Below are 23,481 nucleotides of genomic sequence, written 5' to 3' on the forward strand. Positions count from 1 at the left end.
CTGCCTGAGTTCGATTCCTGGCCAGGGATCTCATGAGTAGGAAGTAATTGAAACGTTCTGTTGTGCCATTCAGGTTCCCCTTCACTCCCGTCCATCCCTCGGGGGTAGCACTTGAGTTTGCCGGCTCAATGGGCCTTCATCCCGATATCAAAAACAAAATATTTTAATTTGCATATCTGAACTGGTCCCATTCCTCACTCTTCACCCCCCCCCCCACACTAGCCAGCATGCTTGACTGGTTAAACTACCTCCATTGCAGATGCCGTGTGGGGATGCCTTCAATCAGCAGAGGCTTTACAAGTGGCTGAAAACGCATTATGTATTTGTGAAATAAAAATTGGACAAGGGCAATGGAAAACAGGCACATGTGCAATTCATGTCCATTTCTCCAAAAACGCTTAGACCTAAGCGTGACATTTTGTAATTCCATTTCTCTACGTAATGTGAATTAGGAATAATTTTTAAACCACATTTTAAGCACACGAGTTTTTGAGCATACAAATTCAACCACGAGACTTGTATTGAAAGTTAGATCAACCGTAGCTGTTTATAACATACAACATAAATAGCTTCTGGGCAAGTGTCTGAACATCTGAATGCAACAGGGAAACTTGCTTCCAAAAGCAATGTGTGGCGAATTGCTCCGAGGCCGTAAGAAGTTGGACAAACATTTCAATATAGGACGACAGAGCTTGGGAAATTGTTGGTGCTGGTTGTGGCTGCCTTTCCGCTCGTTTGTAGTTTCCTGAGCCTCCCTGCAAAAATCTGCGCGTGTTACAAATTCTGCGGCGTTTTGAGATGCAATTTGCACGAACGGCACGATAATGTCAAGCTACTGTCGACACGCCAATGAGAAGTTTAGCTCTCGAATGCTTTTTGGGTTGTACCGCGTGTTGCTAGGCACGATGCCCGCCATATCGCCCCACGTGTTGGGAGATTCAGGGAACTGAATTTCAGTTCCTGAATATTATTTTCGGAACAACACGCGGGGCAATCTGCATACAGAGAGATCGACAACACTAACGCAAAAACATACTACTAATTTTGTATCTGGGCGAGGCTCAATTAAACGCACAAAGCACGCATATTTTGTGTTGTCACTGGTGATCGGACCACGACCATCAATTCTCTGAAAACGAGAACCTAGTTTAACCACAGGCGGTCCCAGTAGTCCACGGGCCAGAGCAGACATTGGCATCACCCACAGTAGCAAAATAAATGAGTAGCCGATAAGAGTGAGCGATTTGATAACCCACTCGTTTCAAATGGTTATCACATAATTCACCATCATTGGCCAAGTAAATAAATTGGAACCGCTCAAGTTATGCCACATCTCGTGGCACCGACAAGTGGAATATTTGGTTTTGGGCCTCATGGACGACAGCTCAGTGTCTTTGAACTGGGGCATTACCCTATTCCCCAAGCCCTTCATAGCAGATGCATAGTAGTGCTGGCTGGTACTGGCGATCCTAGTAATGGATCACGTATCATGAAAGAGCGATACAACACCTAGAGTATACATGTACATGAGGCATGTGACGACCAATCCAATCACCCCACGCGACGAATCGATGGGTTTAGTCGTGTCCTCGAAAAACCTGACAACCACACACACACACGGTAGAGGGCAGCACTTTACAAATCTCTTTGCATATGAGAGTGGTGTGACAAAGCAATAGCTTTACATAATCAAGAGTTTGAATTTATCCAAATTAAGAATGAATGTGGTGTTTTTTTGTGCTATCATAGGTGACAGGGCCGAGACCCATCAACTCACTACTACACTTGAGGACCCCGTTTTAACCACCGAAAGCTGCCGGGATTCGAACCCAGGATTTCAGCGGTGCTGGAATTATTTCCAACAATATTGGTGCCTGTATTGCTCAGTTTAACAAAGGATTCAACAGTGGAGAAATAAAGCTGATTCTGCATGGACCTTCAGTGCTTGCGAACAGCTCTTGCCCCAACACTCCGTTAAGGCTATATGGGGGGATCTTTGTTGCCGCACGTGTGGCTGTTGCCGCAACCCACTTGAAGGCCACGACAACAGCCACGAGCGTGGGAGGAGCCGCGCCATTCGCCACGGGCTGCACGTGGCGACGGTGGACATTTACTGGTCGTCTGTGAAAAAAGAGCTTCGTGAGCTTGTCGGATTCCTCCAGTCAAAAAAAAGATTCCGATTCTGGCGGCGAAGGTCGTGGCGACGGTCGTGCCGGCGGCAGGGGTCACGGCGCCGTGGTGCGGGCGGCAGGGGTCACGGCGCCGTCGTGCGGGCGGCAGGGGTCATGGGGCAGGGGTCACGGCGCCGTGGTGCGGGCGTAACCCTCCTGCAGCTCGACGGCGAGGCGCTCGTAGCGTGCCCGCGTCTCCGCCATCTCCCGGTCGTGCCGGGCGTCCGTGCCGGCGCAGTGCTCGCGCATCCGCCGCACGCTCGCGTCCAGCTCGGCGCGACGCCGCTCTCGCCCCTTCCCCAGCGCCTCATGCTGCCCCGCAGAGAGACCAGGGGGGGAATGACGCGATCTATCCACTGCCGGACGAACGGCCCTTCTGTCAAACCGTCGGGCCACCTCCCGCCGACTTTCGACAACTTGTTGCGTTAGTGGCAGTAGGATTTGGCTGCAATACATTTCCCCGTGACGATAAGCGGCTTCATTGAGATATCATTTATGGCCAGGTCGCTTCTGAAAAAGGGCTATTTAGCTCAGTGGGCCTTATCTCGTATAAAAAACAATGCCGAAATCAAATGGGAGTTTAGCCGGGTGGTGGTGGTCGTAGCTACGCTGCTGCATATGGCTGCCTTAGTCCAGCACTGTACAGGCAGCAACGAGGAGGGTTGGTGGATCACCGCACATACAGATATTGTGAAATGACCTTCACGTGCCGGTCGAGGAGGTGCTATACCCTGGCTCGCCAGAAGGCAGTAAATTAAAAATGTGAATTCCAAATGTTCCGTCTGTAGGGGACAGTGTATGGACTGGAGCGATGCTGATTATTTTATGGGCTGGAGTGATGGTGATGAGTGTGTGGGCTGGAGCGATGGTGGCGAGTGTGTGGGCTGGAGTGATGGTGATGATTGTGTGGGCTGGAGTGATGGTGATGATTGTGTGGGCTGGAGTGATGGTGATGATTGTGTGGGCTGGAGTGATGGTGATGATTGTGTGGGCTGGAGCGATGGTGATGATTGTGTGGGCTGGAGCGATGGTGATCATTGTGTGGGCTGGAGTGATGATGAGTGTATGGGCTGGAGCGATGGTGATCATTGTGTGGGCTGGAGTGATGGTGATGAGTGTGTGGGCTGGAGCGATGGTGATGAGTGTGTGGGCTGGAGTGATGGTGATCATTGTGTGGGCTGGAGTGATGGTGATGAGTGTGTGGGCTGGAGTGATGGTGATGAGTGTGTGGGCTGGAGCGACGGTGATGAGTGTGTGGGCTGGAGCGATGGTGATGATTGTGTGGGCTGGAGTGATGGTGATGAGTGTGTGGGCTGGAGTGATGGTGATGATTGTGTGGGCTGGAGTGATGGTGATGATTGTGTGGGCTGGAGTGATGGTGATGAGTGTGGGGGCTGGAGTGATGGTGATGATTGTGTGGGCTGGTGTGATGGTGATGAGTGTGTGGGCTGGAGTGATGGTGATGAGTGTGTGGGCTGGAGTGATGGTGATGAGTGTGTGGGCTGGAGTGACGGTGATGAGTGTGTGGGCTGGAGCGATGGTGATGTGTGTGTGGGCTGGAGTGATGGTGATGATTGTATGGGCTGGAGCGATGGTGATGATTGTGTGGGCTGGAGTGACGGTGATGAGTGTGTGGGCTGGAGTGATGGTGATGGTTGTGTGGGCTGGAGTGATGGTGATGATTGTGTGGGCTGGAGCGATGGTGATGAGCGTGTGGGCTGGAGCAATGGTGATGAGTGTGTGGGCTGGAGTGATGGTGATGAGTGTGTGGGCTGGAGTGATGGTGATGAGTGTGTGGGCTGGAGTGATGGTGATGATTGTGTGGGCTGGAGTGATGGTGATGATTGTGTGGGCTGGAGCGATGGTGATGAGTGTGTGGGCTGGAGTGATGGTGATGATTGTTTGGGCTGGAGTGATGGTGATGAGTGTGTGGGCTGGAGTGATGGTGATGGTTGTGTGGGCTGGAGCGATGGTGATGAGTGTGTGGGCTGGAGTGATGGTGATGAGTGTGTGGGCTGGAGTGATGGGTGTGTGGGCTGGAGCGATGGTGATGAGTGTGTGGGCTGGAGTGATGGTGATGATTGTGTGGGCTGGAGTGATGGGTGTGTGGGCTGGAGTGATGGTGATGAGTGTGTGGGCTGGAGTGATGGTGATGATTGTGTGGGCTGGAGTGATGGTGATGAGTGTGTGGGCTGGAGTGATGGTGATGAGTGTGTGGGCTGGAGTGATGGTGATGAGTGTGCGGGCTGGAGTGATGGTGATGGTTGTGTGGGCTGGAGTGATGATGATAATTGTGTGGGCTGGAGTGATGGTGATGATTGTGTGGGCTGGAGTGATGGTGATGATTGTGTGGGCTGGAGTGATGGTGATGAGTGTGTGGGCTGGAGTGATGGTGATGAGTGTGTGGGCTGGAGCGATGGTGATGGGTGTGTGGGCTGGAGTGATGGTGATGAGTGTGTGGGCTGGAGTGATGGTGATGAGTGTGTGGGCTGGAGTAACGGTGATGATTGTGTGGGCTGGAGTGATGGTGATGAGTGTGTGGGCTGGAGTGATGGTGATGAGTGTGTGGGCTGGAGTGATGGTGATGAGTGTGTGGGCTGGAGCGATGGTGATGATGCCGATTATTTGGGCTGGGCATTCCTCCTCACCTCACGAGGCTCATCCTGGTGCTGCAGGATGCGGTTGCACATGCGGTTTGCAGCCTCCACTGTGGAACAGACAGAAGGCAAGTCATGATGGGGCTCATTACATCTCGTAACGACGCTCCATCATCATCATTTACAGCCTCTTTGTCAAACTACTGCTGGGCGAAGGCCACCGGCGCCGTGTTGGACATGAGGGTTGCTTGGCCGTAGTTCATCCATCACGCGGGTCCGTGCAGGTTTGTGAATTGGGAGGCAGGGAGAGAACGGGGGTGGTGGGGAGGGTGGGATGCAGGTTCCAGAATAAGTTCAGGTATCACGAGGGACTGACGTTAGCCATGGTTGGGAATAGAACTTGGGTGGCCGGGTTTAATGTTCAATTAAATGTGCCTGAGAGGGTAGTGGGGTGGGCGGGGGTGTGGGGAGCAGTGGCACAGCGGTGAGCGCAATGCGCTACGAACCCGATTCGATTCCCGCTCACGGACAATACCACTGACAATTATCTGAACCGGTCCTGGGCCTCCCCTCCAGGTCGACTCAGCCTCAAATGAGTACCTGGTGCGGCGTGTGAACATCAGCAATGGGGAGATGAAGGCAGCTGGACGTGGTGCTGGCCACCCACCCCCTCATGTGCCGCGCCGGCCTTCACAGGTGCAACTCGCTAACAGCACTTGCCCCAAAAGTTTGTTAATGCTATCCGGTGGATATTCGTCTTTGCTGGACGGTGGTTCAGTGGGTGTTTATCGCACAGCGTTATCAACTCGGCGACCCGAGGATGATCCAATGTGAATGTAGCTTGACTATCAGGACGTTTTGCTATCGGGGACTTAGCCGATGGAAGATCGTCCGAATTGTCATACGGGGCTTCCCCATGGGGGAACGTTGTCGTTGGTTACGTGTGCCTGCGTCTGTGCGCGTGTGCCCCATGCCTGTATGCAATCGTGGTGGTCTCTGCGCGGAACTCACGGCGAGCGAGCATGGTGGGGAGCTCCTGGGCGAGGGCCAGGGCGTCGGGCAGCAGCGAGTCGGCCATGCGCGTCATCGTTTCCCCGGTCTCCTGCAAGCGGCGCATCTCGCGGTACCCGCGCCGCTCCTGCTCTCTCGCACGCCAGGCACTCGCTTGCAGGTTAAACCCACCTAGGGGAGCTCCAGGACTGGTTTGAGTAGTTCAGAAATATGGAAATCAAACTCGGGATAGACGAGTTTGCAGTGCAGAGCGCTAACCAATGCGACAAAGACAAACATCCCGGGTACAGCCTGAACAGACTGTAGGAGCAAGTGCTGTTAGCGAGCACTTATCAAGACTGGCACGGTATATGAGGGGGTGGGTGGCCAGAACCACGCCTGACCGCCTTATATACAGTACAACAACAACCGCCATGCGCCACTAAGTGGTGGTGACGTCACCACGGTGCTTGTGCCAGGCTAAGTGCACGTTAAGGCCACGTGAAGTATTGAACGCCCGCCGGAAGGTCACGGGGCAGACCCAGGTGCCATGGGTCGACTGACTGAGATGACTGGTCGATGCACCACCTGTGCTCCCACCACTGTGCCAACTTTCTGCGTTTTATCCACCCGGCGCTCCGCTTGTAATTGCTGTTGTAGGGCGACTGCCTCCAACTGCCCAGTAGCTTCAAAGTGGCTTGGCACTGTCCAGTAGCGTCCTTCATGAACCTCCAGAGGCCGATCTTGATAACGCTGCTACCGGTCATCGGCTGTACATCCTCAACATCGGATCGATGATCGCGATGCTCACCTCGAACTCCCGAAGCATGAAGCGAGCCTGGCCATGCGTGAACGCTTTGTGGTCCAAGAGGCGGGTGCTGATCTCTCCAGCATCTGCAACACGATCATCATCAGAACCGTTATCAGCAGCATCACGATGATCAGCAAAAGCACAAATGGCATCATCGGCACAATCATCATCATTAGCATCACCAGCAGTACAATCATCATAATCATCCATTATTTCCTTGAAAATACTTCCATCAATTTATGCTATCAAAACCTGTATGATTATCATCATGCCACTACCATCTTCGTTATCACCAATATTTCCCATGACAATCAACATCACCACCATCAACAACTGCACCTTAGACCAGTCACCATTATCACTGAAACACAACACGAGCTCACCCTTCACGATTTTTTCCATCCCGGTTCGCGTGGCCATCGTCTTCGTGTCCGTGGAAAGAGAAGTTGAAATCGGGTAAACCCGCGGGGACAAAATCGGAATGAACAAAATCCATCAACATGGTCACCCAGCACCAACATCAACGCACATCTATGTCAAAATCATTTCAGGCTTCCAGTAAACCACGTGACTTCTAAGTGGCCACCCCCACTCCGAATCCCCCCCCCTCTCCCCGCCCCCTGTGAAAACAGACGTTGCTCCTCCACGTAGCTCACTCCTGCTCGCTCCTTCCTTCCCTCTCTTCCCCTTCTCCCATCATCATCATCACCCTCTCATTCCAAACATCTTGGTCCGGCCATTCTTTCCTGCACGGGTGCTCCTCCTCCTCTCTTCCTGCTGCTCATCTTGAGCCGTGCCCTCCTCTTTGCCCATCTTTGGGACATGTTGTTGTTGTTTGACTTGCATCCCACTGGGATTTTTGCACACAGCGTTGGTGTACGGTGTTTTTTCTGCAATATTTTGCTGTCTTTTCTTGGATTTTCTGTTTGCACTTAGTCACATATTCACTTTAAGATGTTTTTTGTTCATGTTTTTGTTTTTTGTTTGTTGCGGTTGCACCTGATTCAAGAGCCGAATGGCTCACAGGGCTATACCTAATAAATGAACTTGATCTGTCCCGGCATTCGTTCCCTCTCCCTATTCCTTTATATTTTTTTCCCACGCATTAATTGCTTGACTCTTACTCCCGTTCCTGTCATGTGTCCCACGGGTAAAGAGTTTCCGTATCATTTTACAATGCACGTAGACAGTTCGTACACTCCTGAATGATGATGGCCTCCAAATGTCGTGCCGGTCTCTGGTCATACGTCTCCACGGTGGCCATTGCGATTTGGCCAAAGCGGGGGGACACAGCAGTGCAGTGTAACATTCGAATTTGCTTCACTGCCGTGACATTTCCTTTACACTGGCCACCGTTGCAAGCGGATTATCCGGGTGAAAACATTTGAAACTAGCCGAGAAGCCGTTTCTCTGCAATGACAAATAAGAGACGGCTGTCATTTGTATACTCTTCTCATAATTCTGAGCTCGAAGCACAAAAGTAATCTGGTTAATTTTTTTTACGTAAAACTATTCTCGAGGATTTTGACGAAAACATTACACTGGAGTAATAATTTTCGATTTATAGCTTTCGTGACTGCAGGGATTCATCTTCTTGGTTCTTTCGGTAAAGTCACGTAGAAGGGATATAAAACATAATATACAATTCTCACGACGTTTCGGCCACAACGGCTGCCTGCGTTGTGGCCGAAACGTCGTGAGAATTGTATTTTATTATGTTTTATTTTTATTATTTCCCTTCTACGTGACTTTACCGAAAGAACCAAGGAGTAATAATTGTCAAGTCAGAGCAATTTTAAACGAACCGTGTCAGTCTTCCGCCTGTTACTCCCACACCTCTTCGGGGTCACGACTGTGCCTTTTCAAATTTCTTCCGCCGTTTATGCATTCAGACGGAAAATCCCGTTTAGCCAGTTACCCAGACAGTTTGGGTGACCAGCAGCCACTAACAGCTAAGTTATCGTCGGGGTGCAGGGGAGGAGCCCAGCCAGCAGCCAGCCAGGAAACTCGAGGCACCAGGTTATGTTGACCAAAGCAATACCCAGGCTTCTTTAAGCTTTGCGTGGCTTCCGAGATCTGACGCGATCGTACGCATTCTGGGTCATTGCAACATGACAATAATCACGTCAGCAGCATACATCGATGATGATCTTTGCATCGCAAGCACATCGCCATCAATGGCATCAGCATTTTCAATCAATTACCACCAAAATAATCACCGTAGCATAAAAAACAACTCTGCATCAGCACCATCAGAATCATCACCACCATCATGGCATTACCATCTCATCCGCCACACCGTCGTCTTTACAATCACCACCACCACCAGCGTCATCATCATCACATTGCATTATCATTTGCACCTAAATCCACTATTAGAGTCGCACATTCATCATGAAATCAGCACTATCAATTCACCACCATCATCAAGCTATCACACCATCCGTAGTCAACAATCACCGTCAATTCCATCATTACCATTATCGTCACCGCTTTTAAGCGCTTGCACTCGCATCAGCCCGAGTGTCTTTTATCTCATAACTGAATTACAAATCACGGCGGTTAAATTAACACTCAGATCAATAACAACAACAACATCATCATCATCAGCTGACTCCTGAAGGCGTCTGTAACACTGGGCCCACGTGATCCGCGTGCAGCTTGACTTCCGGGTCGAGTGTCGCCCGCCACGCCCCTCCGAAGCCCCGCCCCTCCGACGCCCCGCCCCTCCGAAGCCCCGCCCCTCCGAAGCCCCGCCCCTCCGACGCCCCGCCCCTCCGACGCCCCGCCCCTCCGACGCCCCGCCCCCTCCAAAGCCCCGCCCCTGCCCCCCGGCGTTTTCGGTAGAATCTTCCGGCTTCGGCGAAAAACAGCTTCATGGCTCAATATCCTTCTTCCACAGTCTAATTAAAAAACATTTGATTCTGAATCCGGTAGATGTACATTTTCTTTCTCGGTAGGCGTCTTCTGATTCCGGTGAAGGCCTCCCGAATCCAGGTACAGTAGATGGAATTGCCCTTCTCGTTAGCTGCACGTCTGATTCCGGTAGACAACTTTTGAATCCGGTAGAATTATATTCTTGGTTCTTTCGGTAAAGTCACGTAGAAGGGAAATAATAAAATTGTATTGTTTTATATTTGTATTATTTTATTATTTCCCTTCTACGTGACTTTTACTGAAAGAACCAAGAATATGAATCCCTGCAGTCACGAAAGCTTTAAATCCGGTAGAATTCTAGATTTGAAGCTTTCGTGACTGCAAGGATTCATACGCTTAGGTTTTTTCGGTAAAGTTACGCAGGTAAAAAAATAAGAATACTGCTATTATTATTTTTTTAATAATAAAAAATAATATACTTCTATTATTACATAATAATAAAAAAATAATTATAATAAAAAAAAAATCTATATTTTTATAATAATAAAACAACAAGATTTCTATAATATTTATTATTTATTTTTGTGACTTTACCGAAAAAACCGAAGAGTCCGATAGAATTATCCAGAATACACACAGACGTCTTCCGATTCTGGAAGACACGTCAGAATATTCTTTACAGTCTTCCTCTTCCGGAAGAAGAAGATTACAACAAATCTATTACGTCACAGCCCCCACTACCGCCCCTCCCCCCCACTCGCTGTCGGCATCAATGGCGGACGCCGAGGCGGAGGAACGCGATCGGCGCGCGCGGGAACTCGAGGACTTCGCGCAGCAATGCCGACGGCGCCTGGAGGAGGTCGCCTCCTCCCTGGGGTGGAGCATGGAGGTCCTGGAGCGAGCGGCGAGCGAGGAGAGCCCGGTAAGTGGTGCCCCCTTTTAAATTCACTTCTCCACCCGTACCCCTCTGCGCTGTAGAAACCTAAGGATCGTTGCGCCGCTGTTTCGAATTGGTAGTCCGTATTGGCGACGCACGTTGTTACGCCCCCTCTGATTGGCTCTTTCTTCTGGAGTGTCTCTAAAACGAGCATAGCTATTGGGCGACGTTTTGCGACGTGCTTATGTGGACTACGATACTGAATTGACGTTGGCTACGTATGGTGGGAAAGAGGTTCAACATCCATACAGTCCTGTCTTCTCCGGACCATGAGACGAACGTTTCCTCCCTGTATCGTAAAGCAACAGTTGTGGCTGCATCGTATTATTTTGTAGGTGGCTTTGTGTGTGTGTGACCAAGATTTGTTTCACGTTATTGACACCGGGCACAAGTTTGGGGTGTACGTCTTGGTGAATGTGATCCGCGTGGCTAAAGATGGGATTGTGTTTTCCCGACTGCAGGTTGTGTGTCCCATAAACTCGGGGCACCGCATGCCGGCCGCATCACTGGAGCGGCACGTCGAGACATGTCGACTCAGCGCGCAGGGCTACTCCAAGGACGACCAGGCGAGTGCCCGAGTGTGTGTTTTGTCACCTGTAGTGTATGGCGGTTGAGGAGCGGTAGTGGAGTCGTCGGGGGGTGGCTCGTGACATTTCCACTAGGTGGGGCTGTTGGGAGTGAGCTGAAAAGATGGTGTTCTAATTAAGAAAAACATCGTCATGTTATTGGCCTTCCCATGAAAGTGATATAATTCCTGGTGCGATGTGTAAACATCGCTGCTGGGGAGACAAAGGCGGCCAGGCCTGGTGCTGGTCACCCACCCCCTCGCGTGCCGTGCCGACCTTCATATAGGTGCTCACTAACAGCACTTGGCCCAAAAGTCTGTTTAGGCTACATAGGGGCTCATTGTCTCGTCTTGTATGGTGATAGAACACAGTGTGAATGAGACCAAACAGTCTTGTCTAGTTGACCAAGTCCGTAACATGGGTGGATGAAGAATTTTAACATTTAAATTTTCACATTTTGTGTTTTTTTTCAGGAGAAGATGATCGACACAACTTTTTTCTACGAGAAGGCCAATGTCCCGTCGATCAAGATTGGTAACAGTCGCACATCACGACTCGACACGAAACCATCAAGATTTCAATGTGCCCACTTCATTCGGATCTTTGTGTGTTGCAGACAAAGAGCAGCAAGCACAAATCATCCGTGAGGCGAGGGTGAAGAGCTCACAGGGCATGGGGCTCTTTGCACCAGGTGAGAGGGAGGGAATCTTCATTTACTCACTGTGGGCCTCGTGTGTTCGTGCGTGCATTGGCACAGTGGGGAGCACGTGTGGTGCATCTGCCATTCATCTCGGCTAAACCACAAGACCGGGTTCCAGCGAGCCTTTGGCACTTAATGCGATGGTCTCAAAAGTGCACCTAGCCTGGCACAAGCGCCGTGCAGATGCCACCAACACTTGGTGGTGAATGGCGGCTGTCGTGTGTGCGAGCTTGAGTCTGATTAGCTTGCCAGCCCATTCAGAACGTAGCACAGCACAACCGGGTGTGGTGGCATGCCTGTGATCTAGCACTTTGGAGGAAAGGGTTTGGTGGATCACATGGAGAACTGTGCAACTGCCAAACCTGCTGGGCTTCCATGCAGATCTGCGCTCAATTATATTATAATTCGCAATGATATTGCGACTGTGCTTAATTGTGCTTGAAAACATTACCACAGGTTTCTTTGATGTCGTTTTCAAGAGCATGTTTGGATCAGTAGCGGATTACTTTGAAGGCACAGGGGTTTCTGAATCGGGTAGAGATTTGAGAAACTCCTAAACTCACTAAGATGCCAGGTGGCCAGGAGATGACAGTACAGCAAGTGGGTTCTTGAACCCGTTCGCGCGAATCTCTAAATTATATCCCCAGCGTTTGCGTTTTGGGTTCTCTTCGAGTTCTCTGGGCTCCTTCCGCATGCAAAACTAATTTGAAATGAGACGTTCAGAACGACCCATCGCATGCCATCCTCACACCCAGGTCTTCGAGTGCCACATGGGTCTTCCCTTGCCCCCCTCCCTACCGATGAATCCCATATTAATTTGCCATCCAGGACACAATTAAAATTTTGCATTCACAGATGTCCAGTCAAAACTGTCAAAACTGGACATCTGTGAAAAAGAGCTTCCTAGCTCATTTGATTTCTCCAGTCTAAATAAAGCATTTAAATACAGAAGCAGATAACTACGCACACTGCCTAAAAAAATAATAATTATAACTTAAATGCAAAAAAAAAAGGCATCACCACCAGGCGGAAATGGTAGATGGCTGTCGCCTGATGAAGCTGGTTGTAATTACTGGCGACACGTCGTGCCCAGATTGTAAATGTTGTGGCTTGGCACTCCAACACACAACCGGTGTGCTGTACTTGTGACGAATTGGCCACGTTCTGTTCACGTCACAACCCTTACTAGTTGGCTGTGTCGTGTGGCGGCGGGTTTTAACGACACATTTATATATTTACGCGATCTAACCCAAAAAAACCTCTTATGGATGATATTGGTCGCAAAGCCTACGTGTTAAACTGGTCGATGGCTATGTTGTACTGATGAGCCTTAGCAAGGATGAAACCTGCAACCTGTATGCAGTTGTCGGTGCCTATCACCAGGCAGTGTGCAGAATGCGTGCGAGAATGGTGTCATTTTGATCTGCAACGCACAGTGAGGTTTTCTTTTTGCTGTTTGCTGATGTCCGCTCTCACGATGCTACCACGCGTGGCAACGGAGCCGGCGAGCCGGCTTCCCACAATGCAGTCGTATTCAACCTTATTACGCCAGTGGTGTCACTGTACGTCACTAGAGGGCGCTATGGTGGCATTCGTTTTTCTCGTTCACCAAACGGTAACAGCATTGGTACCAGGCACGTAGCAATGTACTGGTTTATCGATCTTGATTTGAAGCTTTCGTGACTGCAGGAATCCATACTCTTTGGTTCTTTCGGTAAAGTCACGTAGGAAAGCTTTCCCACCTGATAACGGACGCTTGTGTTGCGCCCGAAACGTTGCGATTTATTTTATTTTATACCTACGTGACTTTACCGAAAGAACCAAAGAGTATGGTTTATTGATTTTAATACAATGTATAGTGCACGAGAGTCGATTATTTGCGTTTTATGAAAAATATGTGCAAATGGTCATTACATTCAGGCAAATGGATTCAACAAAACTATACAAACGAGACAGGGAGAATGTAAGGAGATATATAAAACATGACGGGTGAAAACCAGATTTGAAGAGTAGTTGCCTTCAGCCGTTTCACAACCTTTGAATTGGGACAATTAATCACATTGCTGGTTAAAGCCTTTTTGTTTTGACTTTTTTGCTCCCCCTACTTCCTCCCACTCTCCTTCCCCCCCCCCTCCCCTCCCCCAGTCACAGGGGTGAGTATGTGAAAGACGGAGTGAAGCATTGGTCGTTTTAGCGCTTGCTCGCTCGCTCGCTCGCTCTGCCAGGGTGTTGTATAGTCTGCCCTGGCAGTATCCTTCCGCCTGGTATCCTTTCACCAGCTCACCCACTGTCGCCGAGTCTCGTGCACGTGTACACACGCGCGTGTGTGTGTGTGTGTGCAGTGCGTGTGCCGGCCTTCATAGGTCCTCGCGAACGGCACTTTCTCCAACGGTCTGTTAAGGCTATACGGGGGTGATCTTTGTCTTTTTCACTGGAGGAGATGGAAGAGGCTCGGTCATGTAATATTTTTGGGAAGCGTAACGGCGAAGAGGCGTTGGGCAGGACAGCAAGCTGGGACACCCATCAGATGAGAGACGAGCACACATTGATGATAGGGTGGAGGCTGATGAAAGAAGGAAGACGGGTTGATGGAAAATGAGAAGTCAGACTTCAAATAAGACTTGAAGTATCAAGATCTCTGAGCAGCCCATCCAAATTTGTTGGTGTTGCTGCACTGGCCAGAGGCGCTAAAGCAACAATAACCAAAAACCGAACATGCTTGTCAATCACGCTGGCCGCTAAAAAGGAACAAAATGTAACAGGTGACGTTTTGGGTAATTTCATACAAACACTGAGTCCATAGAGATGCAGTGGATAAGAGTTGAGTTGCAGACTGCGCTTTACACCACTTTCATCCAGATGTATCCACTCGCTGCCAGTGGTAGAAGTGACCGGTTCTTTGACCTGCAGGCGTGAGTCAATAGCTGAGAACACACAAGCAGAGTAATCGGGTGACAGGAGCTGGGGTAGTTGTAGAAATAATGACCCGGGTTCGATTCCCGTTCATGGCCAACACCAGTGATAGTTATCTGAATGGGTCTTGAGCCTCCCCTAGGTCGACACATCCTCAAATGAGTACCTGGTATGATGTGTAAACGTCGCCACTGGGGAGACAAAAGCCACTTGGGAGACAAAAGGCGGTCGGGCGTGGTACTGGTCATCTCACTCCCTCCTGTGCTGTGCCGGCCTTCATAAGTGCTCGCTTATCAGCACTTGCCCCAACAGTCTATTAAGGCTAAACGGGGGATCTTTGTCTTTGTGCACGAGTGAATGGTGGCACAGTACTGAGTGTTCGGACTTGGCAACCATGGTTCAAATCTCAGCCATGGGTATAACATCAGTGGCGAACGGTAACTGAATCTTTTCCAGAATGCCCTTCAATCGGGGGGCTGGCGGGGGCGGCATGGGGGGGGATCTCCTTCTCCCTGTGATGCATGAGCGTGGGTGGTTGTGCTCGTGAGCAGGTGTTGCGCACACGTTTGACTAAATATGCCGCCCGGTTGCCCTCTCCTGACTACTTTTCAGGAGGGTCACAAGTGGCTGTTTATTTTTGTTTAAAAAAATAATATATATGAATCCCATTGCCGATATTCTTTTACAGAAGCCAATCAAGTTTTTGACCCGTTCGGTTACAAGCAAGAACCTCAAATACTGTTATAGCTGGACTAAAATAACAAACCAATAATCACTTTAATCGGGAACTTCAGGGACTACTTTCCGCGTTGGACGGTGCACAGGCGGTTCATGCAATCACGCTGAGAAATGACCTCAACTTCACCATCATTATGAACACTGCAGAAACGTGGTTGTAATCGATTAATATCAAGAAGCCATCGTGGCCAATGTTTATTGACGTCACCGCAGCTACACCGTTGTTCACTTAATTCTGCTAAATCCTGCAGTTTTAAAGGAAAAGTTCAACAAATTAACACATTTCAGAAAAGCAATGCCTGACTCGTCGTTAGCTGCGTTGCCACGTCTGCGGAAACATCTGTGCAGTCCCAGTTCAGAACCGTCCTTGCGCAGTACCGACTGTAGCATTAGATCATGCGTTCTAGAATCTGCATCTTGATTTGTGGTTGCATTAGTGGTTTAAATAACATCACTGCAAGCTGTAAATGGGACAAATGGAAATCATGGGGTTTTGTGAAGAAAACGGATATACCTCGACACTCGCCGGCACTGAATAATCCCGGTATCCGTGTGTGTGTGCATTTCTGTATGTATGGCTGTGTGAGCGTCTGTGTGCCTATGTGTGTGTATGTGTGCATGTCTATTCGTGTGCGTGTGTGCCTGTCTGTTCGTACGCGTGTCTGTGTGTCTATTCGTACGTGTGTGTGCGCGTGTGTCTGTGTGTGTTCGCACGTGCCGTGTACGCGCAGGCGAGTACTCGGTTGCACCAGGTGCGGTGCCGCTGACCTACGACCGTGCGGCGTGCGAGCTCACGCGAGCCGATCGCGTCGCCATCTACGACTTCATGGTGGCAGAGGCGGCCAGGATGGGGGCGGCCGCGAGCCAGCCAATCACAGACGAGCTCTATATCGACTGGGCGGCCAAGCTCAAGAAGGGTGAGGCACGGGGTGGATCAGAGAGGTCTGAGATGCCAAGTTGTCACCGCTGTAAACCTCCCGAGTACGGATTTCAGCAGCCGCCAGACTGAGTTGATGGTCTCAGCCCATCACCAATGAATTGCATAGAGCCCCATAGACTAGTACTATGGCCCGTAGACTTGCATTGCGACCCATAGACTTACACAGAGTCTCGTAGAGATATCATGTTGAACTACACTCACTATAACATGAAGACGCATTGAAGAGATAAAAGCTCTTTTGGATTGATAATTGTTTTTTTTACCCTTCTATCCGTATGGATCATGTTTGCATAGACCACAATACCTGCAGTCATAATGCAAACAAAAAACACAACTCTGATAATGTGCACTGTCCTGCACATTATCAGAGTTATCATTAGCAGAGTTTTGTTTTTTGTTTGCATTATGACTGCAGGTATTGTGGTCTATGCAAACATGACTCCTTGTAAAAAAGGTGTAAGTTTTGTTGCCAGATAGAAGGGTAAAAAAAACAATAATCATATTTTTTACTGGCAAATGAGGTTCCAATGGTCTCTTTGATTTTTAATATTTCCTCTTTCCCTGCCTAACCATCCGTTTGTCTGTCACCCATCCGTCTTTTGTCCGTTCGGTCTCTCCGTCTGTTGTCGCGTCCCTCGTGCAGCCCAGTCGAAGCAGAGCGGCCCCAAGTCGCACCTCGAGGTGCTGGCCGAGATGCGTGACTACAAGCGCCGGCGCCAGAGCTACCGCGCCAAGAACGTGCACATCACCCGGCGCTCCCACACCGAGGTGTCCCGCTCACTCGATGCACGCTCGCTTGCTCGCTGACTCACATACTCAATCACACGTTCGTTTACGCTCTCGCTCGCTCGCTCACATACTTGCTCGTTCCCTCACTCACTAGCTCACTTGTTTACTCGCTCGCTCACTTGCACGTTTACTCGCTCGCTCGGAGTTGGGAGTTATGGGTTTCATTTACCAACACGCTCGTGCGCTCACTTAAGCATCTTAGCCGCATTAATCGGATACCAGAGGGTCATATGTTAGGCCTGACAAGTCATCTTTGTCACTCCAAGGGCCTCTGTGTGAGTTAAAACTAAAGCAAAATGTTTTATTTTAGCAGGTAAGGCCCACTGAGCTATGTAGCTCTTTTTCAGAAGCGACCTGGCCACAAACGATAGCTCAATGGAGTGGCTTATCACGTGTAAATTTATCGCAGCCAGATACTCTAAATGTGTGTTGATTCTAAATGTGGAGGGAAAAACCGGGGGACCTGGAAAAAAATTCACGTGACCACGGTGGGGGAGACACGCAGACTCCAAATATACATTGCGTCAGGTTTGGGATCAAACTCACGACCCCCTGTATACCAGGCGAGGTAGTTAACATCTCGCCACCGCGTGTCAATGCGTGGGTTCCCGTGCCAAGGGTGTTTGAAAGTCTAACTCGGCCCTCGGTAAGGAAGAAGCTCCCTGCCCTTTACAACGACCGCTGCACCTCACTCCATGACGCGGGCGCCTTGTTAACGGCGTGGTCGTTGTGTCTCATCGCGAACCCTCTCGTCGCCCTCGGGATCGCCACCGCGGCGCTCGCTCAGATCCTCCGGGAGGTGATCACCGTGCACACGGGCGAGCTGGCGCGCCAGTGGCGCGAAGATGCTGCGGAGGGGGGCGCGGTGGAGGGGAGTGGCGGGGAGGCTGCGGCTGCACCGCCCTCCAACGAGGACGCGCCCGACAATCGTACGGCCGACCGACGCAGCCGGTAAGAGGCATCGAGTGAGCGAGAGGATGGTTGGGGCGAGAGAGTGGTGGGGCGAGAGAGTGGTGGGGTAAGGGATTGCTGGGGCGAGAGAGTGGTGGAGTGAGAGAGTGGTGGAGTGAGAGAGTGGTGGAGTGAGAGAGTGGTGGAGTGAGAGAGTGGTGGGGTAAGGGATTGCTGGGGCGAGAGAGTGGTGGAGTGAGAGAGTGGTGGAGTGAGAGAGTGGTGGAGTGAGAGAGTGGTGGAGTGAGAGAGTGGTGGAGTGAGAGAGTGGTGGGGTAAGGGATTGCTGGGGCGAGAGAGTGGTGGAGTGAGAGAGTGGTGGAGTGAGAGAGTGGTGGAGTGAGAGAGTGGTGGAGTGAGAGAGTGGTGGAGTGAGAGAGTGGTGGGGCGAGGGGGTGATGGGGAGTGAGCTGATGGTGGGGCGAGAGGGTGGTGGGGCGAGAGGGTGGTGGGGCGAGAGGGTGGTGGGGCAAGGGATTGCTGGGGCGAGAGAGTGGTGGAGTGAGAGAGCGGTGGAGTGAGAGAGTGGTGGGGCGAGGGGGTGATGGGGAGTGAGCTGATGGGGGGGCATGAGGACGGTGGGGCGAGAGAGTGGTGGGGGGAGAGGATGGTGGAGAGCGACCATTGCACCAGCGCTGAGTTTTTGCCGCAGCTGCTGAATAGAGTTTGGGGCAACGCGTCTTATCCACATTGATGTCGGCGGCACAGTTGGTGGATCAACGAATTTGTGGAGTTCTCGTCCTATTTTCCCTGAAAATAAATCCATCCCCTTGGTTGTAAAATCACCATCATCATGAGACGTCATTCATCCACTGCTGGATGAAGGCCTCTCCAAGACGTCTCTGTCGCTCGGGGTCTCGCGATGCTACAGATCAATCGGCAACTTTGCACAAGTTGATTTCATCGTTTTCTTAGGTTTTTTCGGTAAAGTCACGTAGGTAAAAAATTAAAATTAATAAAAATCAAATAAAAGATAAAATAAAAATCACGACGTTTCGGAGGCAACACAAGCTTCCGTCTTCAGGTGGAACCGTCACAGCACGATTGCTGTTTCAAATACTTGAGTACTTGATACAGCTATCGTGCTGTGACGGTTCCACCTGAAGACGGAAGCTTGTGTTGCCTCCGAAACGTCGTGATTTTTATTTTATTTTTTATTTGACTTTTATTAATTAAAATGTTTTACCTACGTGACTTTACCGAAAAAACCTAAGAATATGAATCCTTGCAGTCACGAAAGCTTCAAATCTAGAATTGATTTCATCGCTCCGTCTTTGTGGTGGACGCACTCCCGGCCATGTTTCCACCTCTGGCTGCCAGTCCATCGTTAGTGTCCACCTCGGCCCATCGTCCCTTCTAGCCGTGACTTGTCATGTGCAAGCCCACTTGCCCGTCTGAACGGTAAACGTGATTTATGTCTTGTCTGCGTTCATTCCGTGGTCCACTTGTCTCGGTTTGATTTATTGCGTGAAATTCTCCGTGCACAAGGTTTTGGCTTGCGTTCCATTTTCTTTGTCTGCATCCGTTTGTCGGATCCATACGGATGTTAAACGGCCTCCTCGTTGTTAAGCCTGACTCTGGAACCAGACGAGGCAAACGTCGATTCTCTGTCACAGCTCCAGTCATATGGACTTTACAATGACATCTGTGTCGTCACTTCTGTCAGAATCTGAAGACGCTTTCTCCCTTTCGCGTATTCTTCCACGCCGCTCAATGTCCTTTTAACGTAAAATTTGTGCGCCTGGCAACTTTAATGAGAGCACGAATGTTGTAACACTTGACGCTTATCCTCATCATTTCATCATGGTTCTACTCGCTTTACTGTGGGTTAGGTGCTTGTTGTGGGCCACCATTCCTGTGCTGAATGGTTTGAAACTAATGGCAACGACTGCAATGATTTGCATCGTCCTCCTTCCTGAGCTGTTGTGTTTGATCTCTCAGGTCGAGGTCGCGAGAAACTCGGCGCTTGGATGACCGGGAGACGAGAACCCGGAGCCAGAATCGGGGCTGGGGCCGCGATCACAATCCGAACCGGAGTCGGGAACAGAGTCGGGAGCGAAGTCGGAACACAAGTCGCCATCAAAGTCCGGAGCGGAGCAGGCATGGGAGCAGGGATCGCAGTCGGGACCTGGGCCGGAGGAATCGAAGCCCGGAGCGTAGCAAGAACTGGCGTCAGGACCGGAGTCGGATTCAAATCCCGGTTGCCAGTCACAGCCGGAATCACAGCCGGGATCGGAGTCCAGAACGGCAGAGCAGGAAACGGGACCGGAGTCGGGACCGGGATGAAAGCGCAGAGCGGAATAGTAACCGCAGTCGGCATCGGAGTCCGAATCAAAGCCCGAAACGGAGTGGCAGCCGGAATCGGAGTCCAGAACGGCAGAGCAGGAAACGGGACCGTAGTCGGGACCGGGATGAAAGCACGGAGCGGAATAGTAATCTCAGTCGGCATCGGAGTCCGAATCAAAGCCCGAAACGGAGTCGCAGCCGGAATCGGAGCCGGAATCGCAACCCGGATCCAAATTCGGACCGGAGCAGCAGCGGCAGCGGGAGCGAGAATTCCCACGGGATTGCCGAGAAGAAGCTGCGCAAGAAGAAAAAGAAGAAGAGGAAACGGAAGCGCGAGAGGAGCCATCGGAAGAGCCAGGAGTGTGGTGGTGGCGGCGGCGGTGACGAGGAGGAGAGCGGCGAGGCAACGTAGACGCACCGTGTGCGCCGGTGCTGCAACTGCGGGTAAAGGTGCAGCTCTGCAACCGCTCGCTCTTGCTGCTACTGGAGGAAGGGCTTCCACTCTGGGGAACTCTAAAACGGGAAGTTGGTCTGCTCCCCACACCGTCGGGACGTGCTGGAAGAGGTGGACTAACCCACGCGCGTGGCCTGCCTGCCAATCGACCGACCGACCGTGGTTAAACCCCGTTCACACGGTGTAGATGGGATTCAAGAAACCCGAGATGGAGTTGAACCGCCGTCGTCTGGGTTGCACGTCCGGTCTGCTGAGCGTGGGCGATAGGATCCGTCACGACCACCACATCTCCACGGCACGCGGGAGTTTGGCTGTAATTTGAAAGGACCTCAAAGAGACCGTCTCTGATGCAGGCCCTATGGCCCCCACACTGGATGTTAGACCGAGTTGCGTGGACGTCGCGTGCCCTGACGTCGACGTGAATAAAACCTGTTCGCCACACAGCCGCGGTGGAGCTTAACTCTATGGGTCACATGGTGATGTGTGTGGTGATTGCTGCCCGGACCGATCCGGTGTGAACCCACTCTTACCATAACGTCGGTGGCTCCCATCCCCCCTTTTCCTTGTCTTCTCTCCCCCCCACCTACCGGCCCAGTCGACTGCCCGCTTACTCCTGCCGGCAAATATTGCGAGTAATGCTACAATAACAAACACAAAAATATTACTGCGTTTTAATTATGTTCACATCTAATTGACACGACATTCAGTTAACACTTCACAACCGTTAACTATAAATGCTTACAATTGAATATTTACACTAATAAAACCCCTTACCGGTGCCGTGAAGCCGACTGGGAGGAAGTTACGTAATTCGCTGGGGTGTAGAATCGCTTCAGAGATACTTTGATGGGATTCAAGAATGTATTTTGTACAATTTGTAAAATAAGTTCCAGAAATAAATGGTGACAATCGGAACGGGAGGTAGCACGAGCATAACACGTGGAAGGCCGAGGTGTCCAAGGCCACGGGTTCCCCAAATTTCACACTCCAGGTAAGCACATGGCATTAGAAATACTCGTGCTTTCGTTAACACGGTGACCACTGCTGTTGCGTGATTTGTCTCGCGTACGTCCCCCCCCCCCCCCTCTGTCATCCACCCCTCCCACCCAGAGCTGTCACACATACCCCCGGGGTTACGCATACCACTGGTTAACTACCGCTGCCCTACATCGCACGGGCCGACGATGCGTCAAGCTGCAAAGTGTCCTCGTAATAAACGGGTTCGGGCCTTCCAACGTATAAAAGTCGGATGGATTTATTTGGCGATAAAAAGAAAAACACCATCATCCTTGGCTCGCGCGCCGCTGAACAAACCCGCACGGCTCGCGCCGTGGTTTTGCCGCGTCGGTCGTAATTGCTTCGGTCTCTGCCCTCCTCGCCCGCTATTACGCGCCGGCTCTTCAACGGCCGACCCCAACGCAGCGGACGTCCGCGCGACGTCCAATTTCAAGCAAAGCCCTGCGGCGACATGCACCGGCTGGACACGCGTGATTTGTAACGCGACCTGCAGGAGGAGTTGGAAGTTATGGGTTTTCAAATGACGGTCCTTGCACTTCAAGTTTTTTTTTTTAACGTTTACAATCAACAGGTGTGCATGTTGAGGCAATGGCTCGAATGAGAAACATTCTGTACGTTCGTCGGTGACACTGCAGAGAGGTGATCTGCTATGAAGAAGGGCCGTTTGCTGACACGTAACCTGTTATATATCACTACTGTCAAGGGGGCAGCGATGTTGACGGATGTGTTGAGTTTTTTGTTTTCTGTGCTTGTGCACCACTGCCAATGCTCCGTCACAATCGCTCTGTTATTGACCTGAATGTTTAATTGCATCTCTTTCTCTTATGATGGGAAAAACATTGTTCCACAATAAACCCTCGATGAGTCTTCAGGCTGAGTTTCAGTAGGCTTCCTGCTCCATGCATTATGGAGTGTTTTTTTTTTGTCCCCCTTCGTGGGAAGAAACTTGAGTGCCCAGAGAAAATCCGCACGTGCGGGGGGAGATGACGCACAACACGTTACAGATTCCATTGCTGTTCTGCCATCTGCCCACCTCGCATCCCAAGCCTGCTACAACACCTGACATTCCCAGGCAAAACTGCCAATCCACCATCCCAAATACCAACCAATCTCAAGCTCGTCAAGCCTCTCGCCATCCTACTTGCCTTGGGTGCCACGGTGGCGAGATGTTAACTACCTCGCCTGCTATACAGAAAGTCGTGGCTGCTATCCTGACGCATGTCTGCTTGTAGTTTGCATGTTCTCCGTGTGGACTTTTCTCCTGATCCTCCGATTTTCCCCCCTCCACAAATAGAAAATTGCGTTTAGAATATTTAGCTGCTTAACGTTTCCAAATGATGAGCCTCTTTGTTGGGCTATCATTTGTGGCCAGGTTGCTTCTGAAAAGGAGCTGTTTCGCACCGTGGGCCTTACCTGGCGAAATGAAAACAGTAATAGTAATATAACCTGTCGGAATTACCACCACTTCTTTGCTCACTTGAATGGAGCACTGAAATGTGAACCTATTTGGCGTGGAGAGAGTTAAAAAAAAAAGGCACTGATGTGGTTTAAAAAGTCAGAGGTCTCCTGCTCTAATGAACATTGAGGCGGTGCTCGTCTGCCGTGAACAGCCCTGCGGAGCCGCTGGTGGACATTCTGCGTTCCAATCGTGGGGCAAGTCTATCCAGGTTTGAACAAACACATTCCTGCTGCGGAGGGAGCTGGTAGGAACGTTGGGTTGCTCGGTCAATGGCCAGGTCAACGG

At 50.7% G+C, this 23,481-nt stretch overlaps 2 protein-coding genes across 5 annotated transcripts; one reads left to right on the top strand and one right to left on the bottom strand.

Moving 5' to 3' along the window:
- Positions 1-305: 305 nt before the first annotated feature.
- Positions 306-9,257, bottom strand: BLOC1S5 (biogenesis of lysosomal organelles complex 1 subunit 5). 4 transcript variants are annotated; one of them, XM_078612912.1, is made up of 6 exons: positions 9,048-9,257; positions 6,953-6,992; positions 6,570-6,652; positions 5,780-5,932; positions 4,820-4,878; positions 306-2,483 (listed from the first exon to the last, which is right to left on the bottom strand). In XM_078612912.1, the coding sequence occupies exons 1-6, from the start codon at positions 9,082-9,084 to the stop codon at positions 2,298-2,300; spliced, it is 558 nt and encodes a 185-aa protein (XP_078469038.1). In that variant the 5' UTR covers positions 9,085-9,257; the 3' UTR covers positions 306-2,297. The 4 variants fall into 4 exon arrangements, with proteins under 4 accessions (XP_078469038.1, XP_078469046.1, XP_078469053.1 ...); XM_078612920.1 differs by having other exon boundaries at positions 5,780-5,906; positions 8,375-9,257; XM_078612927.1 differs by having other exon boundaries at positions 5,780-5,906; positions 9,185-9,247.
- A 925-nt stretch (positions 9,258-10,182) lies between these two features.
- SNRNP48 (small nuclear ribonucleoprotein U11/U12 subunit 48) lies at positions 10,183-21,163 on the top strand. Its single transcript, XM_078612942.1, has 8 exons — positions 10,183-10,368; positions 10,845-10,949; positions 11,423-11,483; positions 11,566-11,640; positions 16,032-16,217; positions 16,884-17,008; positions 17,817-17,980; positions 19,922-21,163. The coding sequence occupies exons 1-8, from the start codon at positions 10,219-10,221 to the stop codon at positions 20,676-20,678; spliced, it is 1,623 nt and encodes a 540-aa protein (XP_078469068.1). The 5' UTR covers positions 10,183-10,218; the 3' UTR covers positions 20,679-21,163.
- Positions 21,164-23,481: the final 2,318 nt, after the last annotated feature.

This window comes from Lampetra planeri, chromosome 2, assembly GCF_965212315.1.
Source record: "Lampetra planeri chromosome 2, kcLamPlan1.2.h2, whole genome shotgun sequence".
NCBI lineage: Eukaryota > Metazoa > Chordata > Hyperoartia > Petromyzontiformes > Petromyzontidae > Lampetra > Lampetra planeri.

What these genes read in the sequence shown, in the direction of transcription:
- SNRNP48 (XM_078612942.1), top strand. Translation starts at nt 10,219, where the DNA reads ATGGCGGACGCCGAGGCGGAGGAACGCGATCGGCGCGCGCGGGAACTC. An exon ending in GGCGGCCAAGCTCAAGAAGG is followed by an intron (nt 16,218 to 16,883) that starts GTGAGGCACGGG and finishes TCCCTCGTGCAG; the next exon opens with CCCAGTCGAAGCAGAGCGGC. An exon ending in CCCGGCGCTCCCACACCGAG is followed by an intron (nt 17,009 to 17,816) that starts GTGTCCCGCTCA and finishes GCGCTCGCTCAG; the next exon opens with ATCCTCCGGGAGGTGATCAC.
- BLOC1S5 (XM_078612902.1), bottom strand. Translation starts at nt 7,071, where the DNA reads ATGTTGATGGATTTTGTTCATTCCGATTTTGTCCCCGCGGGTTTACCC. An exon ending in CCCCACCATGCTCGCTCGCC is followed by an intron (nt 4,879 to 5,779) that starts GTGAGTTCCGCG and finishes TCTGTTCCACAG; the next exon opens with TGGAGGCTGCAAACCGCATG. An exon ending in ACCAGGATGAGCCTCGTGAG is followed by an intron (nt 2,484 to 4,819) that starts GTGAGGAGGAAT and finishes TCTGCGGGGCAG; the next exon opens with CATGAGGCGCTGGGGAAGGG.